The 13,194-nt window shown below is 43.0% G+C and overlaps 1 protein-coding gene, 1 long non-coding RNA gene and 1 pseudogene across 5 annotated transcripts in view; 1 reads left to right on the top strand and 2 right to left on the bottom strand.

Moving 5' to 3' along the window:
* Positions 1-13,194, top strand: part of CTTNBP2 (cortactin binding protein 2) — a 169,370-nt gene that overhangs the window by 143,878 nt on the left and 12,298 nt on the right. For all 3 annotated transcript variants that reach the window (XR_003510776.1, XM_027539615.1, XM_027539614.1), the window contains exons 15-17: positions 6,927-7,079; positions 7,250-7,437; positions 11,270-11,448. Coding sequence is in view for 2 of the 3 variants with exons in the window: in XM_027539615.1 (XP_027395416.1) it covers positions 6,927-7,079; positions 7,250-7,437; positions 11,270-11,448 (520 nt within the window). In the remaining variant the exon portion in view is untranslated. The remainder of the gene's footprint in view (positions 1-6,926; positions 7,080-7,249; positions 7,438-11,269; positions 11,449-13,194) is intronic.
* LOC113891981 lies at positions 9,487-9,566 on the bottom strand (annotated as a pseudogene).
* Positions 11,164-13,194, bottom strand: part of LOC113891506 — an 85,628-nt gene continuing 83,597 nt past the window's right edge. For both annotated transcript variants that reach the window (XR_003510779.1, XR_003510778.1), the window contains 2 exons: positions 11,829-11,906; positions 11,164-11,749 (listed from right to left, as the gene is read on the bottom strand). This is a non-coding gene — a long non-coding RNA (uncharacterized LOC113891506). The remainder of the gene's footprint in view (positions 11,750-11,828; positions 11,907-13,194) is intronic.

Genomic DNA, 13,194 nt, shown 5'->3' with positions numbered 1-13,194 from the left:
GAAGCCCTCTGCAGGCTTCCAGAAGGCTCACCCTAAAATGTAAAGCTGCTCATGACAATTTCCTACGATTATACTCTAGTGTCCCCAGAATAGACACTGGAGGTCTCTGCATGTCATGTCAGGAACACTGCAGTCTGGCTTCAGATCTCTGCCTCGCTGCTGTCCATCCTCAGCTTCTGAAACTCCATCCATTGTCACCGTCATTTTCACGGCAGCAGGACCCACTGCTCTTGACAGGTGGCCAGTGAGGAGATCATGGGGAAGTACATTGTGAGTAGACGGGGACACCAGAAACTCCTGAGGCAGTACCAGGGAATCGCAAGTGAGCCAGAGGGAAGGATCTGGGGACAGTGTGGTGTCACTGTGTGTCGTGCAGAAAGCCCTCAGCAGGGAATTTTCTTTTGTGGTAAAAGAAAGGGTGATGAAAAAGGACAGAGTAAAGAAGGCAGAGATCTGGGTTAGAGAGGAGGAGCTTCAAGGCTATTCTACTTAAGCTTTTAGAATACTAATGGGATAGAAAATATCTATCCCCTAGTCTCTCTTTTTTTAACCAAGAAAGTAAATTGATTGAATAATACAACTGCCATATGAGGATGTGCTGATTCATAAGGTGTTCTAAACGTATTCCTAGTTTTTAACCTTATTTTCTAAAAAAAAAAAAAAAAAAAAAGTTTAAACTACGTAGATTTAGCTGGAGACATTATTTTGCCAACAAAGGTCCGTCTAGTCAAGACTATGCGTTTTCCAGTGGTCATGTATGGATGTGAGAGTTGAACTGTGAAGAAAGCTGAGCGCCGAAGAATTGATGCTTTTGAACTGTGGTGTTGGAGAAGACTCTTGAGAGTCTTCTTGGACTGCAAGGAGATCCAACCAGCCCATCCTAAAGGAGATTGGTCCTGGAAGGAATGATGCTAAAGCTGAAACTCCAGTACTTTGGCCACCTCATGCGAAGAATTGACTCATTGGAAAAGACTCTGATGCTGGGAGGGATTGGGGACAGGAGGAGCAGGGGACGACAGAAGATGAGATGGCTGGATGGCATCACCGACTCGATAGACGTGAGTCTGAGTGAACTCCGGGAGTTGGTGATGGACAGGGAGGCCTGGCGTGCTGCAATTCATGGAGTCGCAAAGAGTCGGACACGACTGAGCGACTGAACTGAATTGAGCTGACTGAAGAACGTTGAGCTTTCCTCTTCCAATGGGCATAGCACATACATTTCCATATATGTTCCTCTCTATGATTCTGTAGAAGAAAGCCAGTGAAAAGAGACAGAGAATGAATAAAAGAAGTGTATGAGCAACAAAATACAAGAAGGAAGAGTAGCAGATTTTTAAAAATTACTAGTTTTAAGAATCTAAAACTTACATGGATTCTGAAATGGTACCAGTGAAGACAGGAATGTAGAACAGAAGATCAGTTCAAGAAGAATGACATAGCACTTATACCTGCAATGGATATTTTGTTCATTTTAAATAACATCTTCCTCCTCGTGTTGGCTTTTGTGAGAAACTGTCATGTCACATGGAGAAGGCAATGGCACCCCACTCCAGTACTCTTGCCTGGAAAATCCCATGGACAGAGGAGCCTGGTGGGCTGAAGTCCATGGGGTCGCTAAGAGTCGGACACGACTGAGCGACTTCACTTTCACTTTTCACTTTTCACTTTTCACTTTCCACTTTCATGCATTGGAGAAGGAAATGGCAGCCCACTCCAGTGTTCTTGCCTGGAGAATCCCAGGGACGGGGGAGCCTGGTGGGCTGCCATCTCTGGGGTCGCACAGAGTCGGACACGACTGAGTGACTTAGCAGCAGCAGCAGCAGTCATGTCACATGGCTCAGTTATTTGGTAAGGAGGGTGTGAACGTGTATTAGAATAGGTCAAACTTCTCCTCAGTATAAGGTATTGAGTTAGGTTAGCAAGACAGATATTTTTTTAAATTACATGTGACAGTAGTAGTAAGAAAAAAAAAAATAAACACTCATTTGGTATTTTAAAACAATGCTTAGAATTCCTGAGAAAACTTTCTACTTCCAAAGAAATAAAGATGGAATTACTGTAATAATATCATATGTAATTGAAGTCTACATAAATGAGATTTCCTCCTTGGACCCTACATTGCTAGAGGCTCTTTGCAGACCTTTCCCTTGCTTCTCCTCTGGACTCAGAGCATCATCCCCACAGAGCCTTGTTTTAAATGGACGGTGTAAAACATGGGCCACGTCCATCCCCAAAGAGGAGAGTGTGGACTTGGCCTCACCTTAGACATGGAGTGATTTGGGTTTAACTATAAATGTGATACATTATTTTTAAACCAGTGAGTCTTGCTCTAGGACTTAGCTATCCAGAACTTTGAAAACAAAGGTGTGCAAAACTGAACTATAGCCCTGAGCCTAGCCCAGGAGATATCTGATTAAGATTATACTGATCTCTGGGGAGGAGCAGAGATGATACACCTATCAAGTTAGAAGAAAGAAGGACTAAAAGAGATAGTTTCAGAAATGGGGTTTTGAATTAGCAGAGGACAAAGGGAATTTAAATGGTCAACTTTCCCACAACAGGCCAGAAGAAATCTCCAGGTATAATATGGCATGAGTAGCCATCTTGTGTCTCCATAAACCCTGATCAAAGGCTGAATAATCCTTCAAACCCAAAGGTGTGATGAGTTTTTGCTTCTGTGGTTGGTTAATATTATAGAAATGAATCCATGTTAAATAACTTGAACTAGACATGCTATGCTATGCTATGCTATGCTAAGTCACTTCAGTCGTGTCTGACTCTGTGCGACCCCATAGACGGCAGCCCACCAGGCTCCCCCATCCCTGGGATTCTCCAGGCAAGAACACTGGAGTGGACTGCCATTTCCTTCTCCAATGCATGAAAGTGAAAAATGAAAGTGAAGTCGCTCAGTCGTGTCTGACTCTTAGTGACCCCATGGATTGCAGCCTAACAAGCTCCTCCATCCATGGGATTTTCCAAGCAAGAGTACTGGAGTGGGGTGCCATTGCCTTCTCTGTGAACTAGACATGCTAATTCACAACTAAAGTGAAATTTACGTTTGGACGAACTTGTTTTAGGATGTTGAACTTAAGTGGTCAGATGGAGAAGGAGGAAAAATTGAACATATGCAATCGGGAGTGTTGAAGACAAAGGTTTTCACCAAAAAACAACCCAGTCTGTTTGACCTGGGATCGATACCTTAGGGGAGACCGATATCAACAAAATTGAGATGGAAACCCAAGCCAACTGTTACGAACAGCACCCCATGTACTTTTTGTCTAGGGCACAAGCTGTGCGTTAAATATGGGACAAATTGAGTCACTCGCTATAAATACAGTCCTTGCTTATGGACCTGGCTTCTTTTTCCAGGAGATCTCCTACAATCCTATAAACTCATTTATCTCCAGCTTGAATCCTTCCTTGCTGCCTCCCTCCTCTGGTCCAGCCCCTGCTGGACATCTCAGGAGAGATGCCTCACTCATCAGACACTCAGGCTTGAGACATAGCCCATCACCACCACCTCAAGTGTGCTCCCGCTCATGTGCTCTCTGCCTTCATTCACTGCATGGCTGCTCCTCCAGTGAGAACTTCTGAGTTGCCTCTGATACTCCCTCTCTGCCCCTCTCTCAAGACAGTCAACCACTGAGCTTTGTTATTGTTCAGTCACTGTCGTGTCCAACTCTTTGCAACCACATAACTGCAGGATGCCAGGCTTCCCTGTCCTTCACTGTCTCCCAGAGTTTACTCAAACTCATGTCCATTGAGTTGCTGCTGCCATGCAACCATCTCATCCTGTCACCCCCTTCTCCTCCTGCCCTCAGTCTTTCCCAGCATCAGGGTCTTTTCCACTGAGCTTTGCTCACTCATCTCAGAATACCCTTTTGTTCTGAGCCTTGGCCCTGGAGGAGGCTCCTGTTACCCGCTGTCCTCACGTCAGCAGTAAGAGCCTGTAGATGTGTTCTCTTGTTTCTTTACTCTCCCATCAATTCTACTCACCATAGCAAGATCTCAGAGGAGGAGCCAAATCATGTTTCCCCCCCGCCCTTAAAGATTTCCACTGATTCCCAGAGCTGGTAGTGTCTCCCTTTCAGCATGACATCCCGGGCCTCCCACTTTGCATTCGTGGCTGGCTTCTGAGACTTCATTTCAACCAGTTGCATGCAGGCTGCCCATGAAACGCCAGTGCCCCAGGCCCAGCACTGATCGACTGCATCCCGGCCTCTGGGGATGCATCCCAGGTGACTGCAGAGTGTGGCGCAGAATGAGGACACTGCCTGCCACCCTGCTGCCCACAGATGGGGCTCCTGGATTCCACCACACTGATGTGGCTTTCCCCCGAGCTCCCAGCCCATTCTGGAGGCCTGGGTCAGCTTTGAGCTTGCCTTCATGCCACTCTTGAAACTACTCTAACCTTAGTTTGAGGTTCCAGTCCCTTCAAGGACTGAGCTCTGCCTAGAGTCCATTCTCCCACCTGTGCCATTTCTTAAACCTAGAAAGCCTTCTTCCGATCTATCAAGATGCCATTCTTCATAATGGGTCCAGTTTAAAATGCCGCATTCCCCCAGTTAGAATCAGTCACCTCCAGCACTGTGCCATAGTGCTTAGCACAGTACACAGGCAAGGGGCAGTGGAAGACATTGTTGAGATGCAATTACATGTTCCTGTAGGCACGTTCTAGCTGGACGCACAGCTTCAAAGCTGTTAGAACTAGCCAAACACGTCCCTGGTGGCTCAGTGGTAAAGAATCCGCCTGCCAGTGCAGGAAATGTGGGTTTGATCCCTGTGTCGGGAAGATCCCTGGAGGAGGGCATGGCAGCCCCACTCCAGTATTCTTGCCTGGAGAACCCCATGGACAGAGGAGCCTGATAGGCTACAGTCCACAGGGTCACAGAAGAGTTGGGCATGACTGAGCAACTAAATAACAACAAATTTTGTGTTCCTGCAGACACATTCTAGCTGGATGTAGCAGCTTCAAGGCCACTGGAACTAGCTGTACACTTAATCCAGATCAAGGGAAAACTGGAGACCTTCAGTCCTTAGTTACAGAAAGCAGATACATAAGCCATTCAGCCTTTTTTTTTTTTAATCAATGGTTATAAAAATTTGTTAGCTTATCATTATTCTTTTTAAAAAAACTATTGGTTTATCATGTGTACTTAGTGGCTCAGTTGTGTCTGACTCTTTGCGACCCCATGGACTGTAGCCTGCCAGGCTTCTCTGTTCGTAGAATGCCCCTATACAAGAATGCTGCAGTGGGTTGCCATGCCCTCCTCCAGGAGATCTTCCTGACCCAGGAATCGAACTAGGTTCTCCTGCATTGCAGGCGGATTCTTTACCAGCTGGGCTGGTAAAGCCATCATACTTCCATAATAAGTGTAGTTCTGAAATAACATGTGACCCTGAGAAGCACAGAATGTGTTAGTGCTCTTTATTGAGGAGCCGTGTTGAGGGGACGTGGCACATGCCAAGTGCTAGTGCACCCACCCCCACAGACAACTCGACGGAGAGGCAGCCGGTTTTGTTTCTGGTCTTTTAGTTTTTAAAGCTTTGTAGCATCCAGAAAAGTTATTTCCATCTCAGAAGAGATTAATTTACAGTGTTCAAGGAGTTCTCTTGAAACTGACAATGCATTTGTGTCTAGAGTAACACAGAGGTGGAGTGGTTATAATGTCCTATCATAAGTGTTTGTGGAAAGTGGAACTACTTGACAGAATCACTGCTGAGTATTCTAAATTGATCTTTTCTCAAGGTTAGTTTAGCTAAGACTCGGGCATCTTAGAATCTTCTAAAATATTAAAAAGTGATATAAATTTTTTATTCTTTGCTATCTAGCAAGTATTATAGATGTATTTCAATTACCGTATTAACATTTGAGTGCTTAGCAGGTGCCCAGGCAATCTTTCAGTTACATTTTATCTACCGATTTGTCTAATACATATAATAATACTCCATTTATGCAGTTCAGGCCCCCCGTCTTTAGTGTGAGGACCCCTAAAATAAGAATCACAAGACCCAGATTATGGTCCTTCCTTATCACTGTTTCTGAAGCCTTCGTCAAATCTCCTTAACATCTCTGAGATCTATGAAATGAAAGGAGGGATCTGCTTGTCTCTGAGGTCCTGTCTCCATAATTTTATGAACATTTTACATATGTGTAATTTAAAGGATTAAATTTATTAAAATAAATTTAAAGTGTTCAATCCTCATTGAAGGATTTTGACCCTTTGTATTCTGAAATATCCATCTATAAAATACATACTACCTATTTTTATAGATCAATGAATAATTTAAAATAAAATGATAACTTAGCCACTGACCAGGTCACAAAATAGAACATCTCTAGCTTCCAGAATGGGCCCACGTGCCACACCCTTGTTCACAAACCCTTCCTTCTAGAGGTAGCCACTAGTCTCGCTTTTGTCATCATTTCTTTGCTTTTTAAAAACAGTTTTACTGTCTACGAATTCCTAAAGTATATGTTCATGTTTTAAAGTGTATGTTTCATGAACTGTAAATGATGGTGTCATATCATTTGTATCCTTGTGTGATTTGTTTCTTAATATACCATTTGTGACCATCTTCCGTGTGGCTGCTTGTAGCTACAGTTTGTTCATTTTCAAATCCATTGTAGGAACGTACTTTCTACTCTGTTGTTGGTGGACATTTGGGTTGATTCCGTTTGGGATCTGTTACGGAACTAGTTAATGTTGGGTCATTGTGTGCGGGGGTATCCTCAGCTGTATTCAGTAATTTCAAACTGTTTCCCAGAGTCTTTATACTTTCCCAGCTATGTCAGAGTGCCGTGTCACATCTTTGCTAACACATAAACTTTTACAAGTTTGTACATTTCTGTCATTTTATGTTTTAATCATTGATCATTTAATCACTGATACATTTTAATCATTGAATTTCTGTTTTGACCCCAGCGTGTCTGATCCCAGTGAAACAATCTCCTGCTAACAAGAAAATCATCGTCATCTTAGAGAACTTGGAAAAATCTTCATTGTCTGAGTTACTGGGGGACTTTTTGGGACCTCTGGAAAATCACAGCACTGAAAGCCCCTGTACCTTCCAAAAAGGTAAAGATAGTGGAGAGACCACCCCAAGAAGCCAGCGGCTTTAAGAGCTTTCTAATCTCTCTGTCCCCTGGAGCACACGTTACGCTTCGTGGCCGTGTTTCCTTCACTTGTTTGGACTTGTTCCCTGCTATGGTTTCCTGATGTTGGACTGCTGCTTTGGTTTGTTTTAGGAAACGGAATGTCTGAATGCTACTACTTTCATGAGAACTGCTTTCTGATGGGAACAATCGCCAAGGCCTGTCTCCAGGGCTCCGACTTGCTGGTGCAGCAGCATTTCCGCTGGGTGCAGCTGCGCTGGGACGGCGAGCCCATGCAGGGGCTGCTGCAGAGGTTCCTCAGGAGGAAGGTTGTGAATAAGGTAACAGACCACACACAGCCCATTGTTGGGAGAGAGTCCTTGACATTCCCTGGCATTGCTGTCAGGCAACCTGGGCTTGACCTCTGCCACTTACTGTGTGGCTTCTGGCAAGTAAAAACTGGGGATAGGCAAGCGTCAAGTGGGGCTTCCCTGGTGGCTAAAACAGTAAAGAATCTGCCTGCAGTGCAGGAGATTGGGTTTTCAGGAGACTCAGGTTCAATCCCTGGGTCAGGAAGATCCCCTGGAGGAGGGCTTGGCAACCCACTCCAGTATTCTTGCCTGGAAAAATCCTTTGGACAGAGGAACCTGGCAGGCTGCAGTCCATGGGGTCATAAAGAGTTGGACACAACTGAGCGACTAACACTTTAAGGGTTAAATAGGATAATGCATGTAAAACTCATAGCAGTACCTATACTATGTCAAGTATTTTTAAAAAAACAAATAGAAGTCCCTGATGGTTCAGTGGTTCAGACTCTGAGCTTTGAGTGCAAGGGATGCAGGTTTGATCCTCGTTGGGAAACTAAGATGATGGGGGCCCCCCCTCCAAAATAAGCAGATAGGTTTTACTGTTTTAATTAACCATTCTCAAGGGGTCTCCCTGAGTTTAAATGCTGAGACTAGATTAGAAAATTAATCATTCTTCTTAAGGAAAAGCTACTGTTTCCTTGGAGCCTTCATTATCCATCTACTCAATCTAGTTTTAATATTTGTTACATTGCATTATAGTAACTTTTAAAAAGTCATATGAAAAAATTAGAAATCTCTGTTGACACATTTTTAAGAAGAATAATCACTTTTAGTGATTTTTCATAGTAAATATTCTTCATTCTATCAAAATAACAAAATTAATTTAGTGTACTTACCAAATTGAGCACATTATTCTCTAATGTCGTATTCTTAAATTAGGCCAGTAGCTAAGTGTCTGGGTGGATTTGAAATAAAAGAGCTCGATTTAGCAAGATTTTATTGTTTAATCCTGCACAGTGGGCCACACTGGGAGGACAGGATCTTCATTGTATCAGCAGAGGAGTTTAAGCTGACACCCCACTGTTAGCTGCTTCACACACAAAAAAAGGCTTTTTTCCCTTACATAACCAGATGCCTTGCGGTAGGTGTTGCTGATGTCCATTCACACCGTGATGCCAGGTCCCAGGTCTGGGTGAATCTCTTGGCCTCTCTTCAGGACTGCCTGGTTTCTGCAGGGCTTCGGGCACCACACCCTCACACAGACTTGTTCACAGGTAGGGAGCAGGATGCCGAGCTGTTCGAGAGGGAACTTAGGCTGCTTTTGCCTCCTTCTTATCAGGGGGAACAGCATCTTTTTCTGAAACTCCCAGAATCAGAAGACTTCCCCTTAATGGTTCATTAACCAGAACTGGTTTCATGCCCACCCTTCTGCCATAGACCTTGGCTAGAGCTATCTTCCCAACACCAGAGTGCGCCACCAAGTTCCTGAACAAAATTGCTGTGTCTGTTGTGTTAGAGCATGTGAATGTACATGCATTCGTAGAGGAGGGCTGGGGAGGGTGGTGGAGGGAGAAGGGTGCAGCGGGAATGCCGTTGGTAATTCAGTGACAGTCCCTACCATTGGTGATTTCAATTAGTACCTGAAGTTCCTAATTGAATCAGAAATCGTCTGCCCCAAGCTCTGCTAAAGTCAGTTGCCTGATGATAAATATATGCTTTTGACCAAAGCACATCTATTATATGACCTCAGCCAATAAGAAGAAAGGTGAGATAAAGACAGTCATGGGTTTTGTAGCTTTTCACATCAGTGATGCTTCCATTAACTTCATCACTATTAATATTTAAATCTTACTGCTAAAAAACTCACCTAAAGAACTGCAAAAGATACCAGTATTTTTCTTAAAGACTTTATTATTTTTAGAGCAATTTTCGGTTTACAATAAAATCGAAAGGGAGATATAGAGATTTCTACCCATTGCTCCTCAAATATGCATAGCCTCCCCCATTCTCACCAGAAGGCTGCATTATTTCATCAAGGAGGAACCTACCCTGACACAGCAAAGTGCCTGGTTTATCTAAGAGAAAAACATGGAATGCTTCACCAATTTCTGTGTCTTTCTTGCGCAGGGGCCATGCTAATCTTCCTTGAAATCTTTCCTAACCCTCTCTCTCTTCTGGCTCTCTGGTAAACATAGTTTGAAAAGGATTGATTTTACTTATTTTGAAAAGAAAGTTCTCTTCAAGCTCTACACTTTCCTCCATTGTGCTTGAGGATGGGCAAGTGGGGTGTGCTGTAAGGAACAGAAAGTGGGGAGGAAGGGCAATGTGTTTAATTTACCAGGAGTCACTTCAAGTAGGTTAATAAAATGGATTCCTGGGGTAGATGTACAGTGGGAATGAAGACAACTGCAAAACAACAGAAATCGTGTAACTGCAGGATGGAGCCAAATAACGGGGGTGCTTAGAAGCACGCTGGCATGTGATCAAAATTTCTTCTTCCAGTTTCTCACAGGAATAAAAATAAACGTATTTTTTGGAGGAGACAAAGCTTCTAGTATTTAATAAAAAATAATTGTACCTTTAGTAGGAAATTGAAAGCAAAAGAAAGTGTTGGTCACTCTTTTGTGTCTGACTCTTTGCAACCCCATGGACTGTAGCCCACCAGGATCCTCTGTCCATGGAATTCTCCAGGCAAGAATACTGGAGTGGATTGCCATTCCCTTCTCCAGGGGATCTTACCCACCCAGGGACTGAACCTGGGCCTCCTGCATTGCGGGCAGATTCTTTACTGTCTGAGCCACCAGAGAAAGCCAAGGAAAGTAATATTCATCTATTAATTGTAGCCATGATCTCATTTTCACTGGAAGACTATCAGAAAAAGTGGGAGAAATATGATCCTCTTTTCAAAAAATGGGATATTATAACAGATCCCAAATCCTCGTGTGACACAGGGATGTTACTTTAATGAAGCTGCTAGAATTACTGAACCACTCTTGCATTTTTTTCTGTGCCAAATTCTGTCCCTTGATGTAGGATATACAAACATTCACATATTATCCTCAGTCTTAATATCATAATTCCTTGGTAAAGTAGAGATTTACATGAATGTATTTCTTATAAAAATAGTTAATTGCTATATCTGACTTCTAAATATTTGAGAGATTTCTCTTCGTAGTATATAAATCTTTGTCCTTTTGTGAATCCTCTGTAGTACCAAAAAGGGGCTCTTGTATAAGATATAATTCTAAAAAGACCTGCTCCCATTCAACCATGTGTTACACAGCATTACTTAAACTCTTCACTTTTAAATTAGAAAACATGTCTTCATGCTAGCATAGTTGTGTGCATTTTAAGGTAGCATTTTAGCTGAGACTTTCCTTCTAGGGAAATTAAAAATAAGACAAAGTGAACATGCCATAGATTGCAATATGCCATCTTATCACTTATCCATATTATAATATTTAATGTCATTTTTATGTCATTTATTCAAAATCCTTTTTTGAACACCTACTATTTGCAAGTCCTTGTGAGATATTCTGTACACATGTGAAAAATGATTTCTTCCAGCACTGATGTTTAAGAATTCATCCAAGTAAGACACCTCATCCAGGGTGTCTCGCTTCGCTGTCACGTCTGCATCTTTTCATTTGATGTAACAAACTGCAGATCTGTATTTCACACTAACACACACAACAGGGTATATTATTAACTAATCCCTTCACCCACCCCAAGTGAAGGTAAGACTAGATTTGGCTACAGTTTTGTTTTATAAATTTTTATAGCTTTAATTTCGAATGGTTAGAAACAACAGGACAACGAGCACTGTGCTAACCCAAGCCCCTGTCTTCCTCCTCTCTGTCTCCAGTTCAGAGGTCAGGTGCCCTCTCCCTGCGACCCCGTGTGCAAGACGGTCGACTGGGCCCTGGCCGTGTGGCGCCAGCTCAACTCGTGCCTGGCCCGCCTGGGCACGCCGGAAGCACTTCTCGGGCCACAGCATTTCCTGTCTTGTCCTGTAGTCCCGGGGCACGCCCAAGCAACAGTGAAGTGAGTGTCATCAGTCCTTCTTTGCCTTTAAAGTATTTAAAGTAGAGCCCTGGCCAGGTGGGAGTGTGTGAGAGTGAGAAAGCTATGCCACTGCTATCGTCAACATGGGAAGTGGAGCCCTGCCCTCTTGTCAGAGGACGACCATGACTTGTGTGTTGGGTAGTTCCTAAGGAAACAATTTTTGCTAAGACTAGATAGATCGTAGGTTTCCTCTGTTTTCAAAACTCTCATCAGATCCATATGTGGCTTGCTGTGCAGTGTCTCCTGAGGAAGGCCCACATAAGAAATTCAGTCAAGTACCCTGTAACCAAAAAAATAAAACACATTCTACTGATGAATTGAAAAGCTTGCTCTTTTATTAATGATACTTATACACTTACATGAGTAGTAGCTCAGATGGTAAGAATCTGCTTGCAATGCACGAGGCCCAGGTTCAATCCTTGGGTGAGGAAGATCCCCTGGAGAAGGGAATGATACACACTCAAGTATTCTTGCCTGGAGAATTCCATGGACAGAGTAGACTTATAAACTTACTATATTTTCCTTTGTAGCAGCTTATAAAAATAGACATACATATAGGAAGGTTAATGACATAGAATATCAGAAGGAAGTTGAAAGGAGGAAGGAATTTGTCACCGTCCGACTTCCTTAGTAAGGGTTCTGTGATTCGCTGTTAGATTTGATTCTGTATTTTCTGGCATCCTGGGCAGAAATCTATTTTGGAAAGCAAGGGATGCAAGTAAAATGTCTTCTCTATTGTAACACAAACTATCAATTTAATAACAGTTAATTGAGGGAGGAGTACTGTATTAAAAAATACATAGTAATTTCTTGTTAAAAAGCAGTACATTTATTCATATAATTACCCGATTCTCTCAGTATCATGATTACATCTGAGCCTTTTTTGCCCCTGACATCCAGAATCTCAAGATTCTTAGGAGCCATATTTGGTTTTTCCTGTCTGCAGCACAGTCATTGTCAAAAACTAGAGGCTCTGAGACTTGTACCCTCTTTGCAAGCTGACAGGTTAGCCTGCTGGGTGCAGGATGCTGGGTCAGAGGCCCGCTCCTCATCACTCAGAGCCCAGCCGCAGCCCAGCCATCTGAACTGTCTGCAGTGGTTTCCCCGGCTCCTCAGGTCCCACAGGGTGATGCGTACCAGCCCAGGTGGATGCTGGCTTTAGCAGCAAAATGTGGAATCACCCCATCTTCTAATGGGGGATGCTGGTAAATCTGCCCACCCTTTGCCCTGGAAGGAACCATAACTTTCATCATCCTGGTCAGGAAACAATCTGCCCTCTGCTCCAGAAGGAGACATTATCTCTACTTCCCAAGTCTGTGTACACTGCTAACATCCTTGAAAAGACAATCCAGGAAAACAGCTGACACGAGAATACAGAAATGCCATGGAAACTTATCTCCCAACAGCCGTATTAAGGAACTGCCTTTCTAAAATTTTCTTACTTTTTTTTTTTTTTTTTTTTTTAGCCAAAGCTTATATCTTTACCTCCTCAGCACCTTTAGGAGTAACTGTTTGCTTTTCTTTTTTTTTTTTTTCCCGGAATTACATGTCACTCTACATTAACAGAGAAACTTGATACTAGGTAATAGTTTTAACAGTTCCTATTCTAGGTGATATAGTTTTGTCTACAGCTTTTAATGCTAACTGTTTTTTTAATACTACAACAAAGTATAATCTTTTTTGAAGGAATTTTGATTGGCATTGAGTGCTCTAAATTTCAATTAA

Source organism: Bos indicus x Bos taurus, chromosome 4 (assembly GCF_003369695.1).
Source record: "Bos indicus x Bos taurus breed Angus x Brahman F1 hybrid chromosome 4, Bos_hybrid_MaternalHap_v2.0, whole genome shotgun sequence".
Classification (NCBI taxonomy): Eukaryota; Metazoa; Chordata; class Mammalia; order Artiodactyla; family Bovidae; genus Bos; species Bos indicus x Bos taurus.
This window is presented reverse-complemented; position numbering and strand designations above follow the sequence as displayed.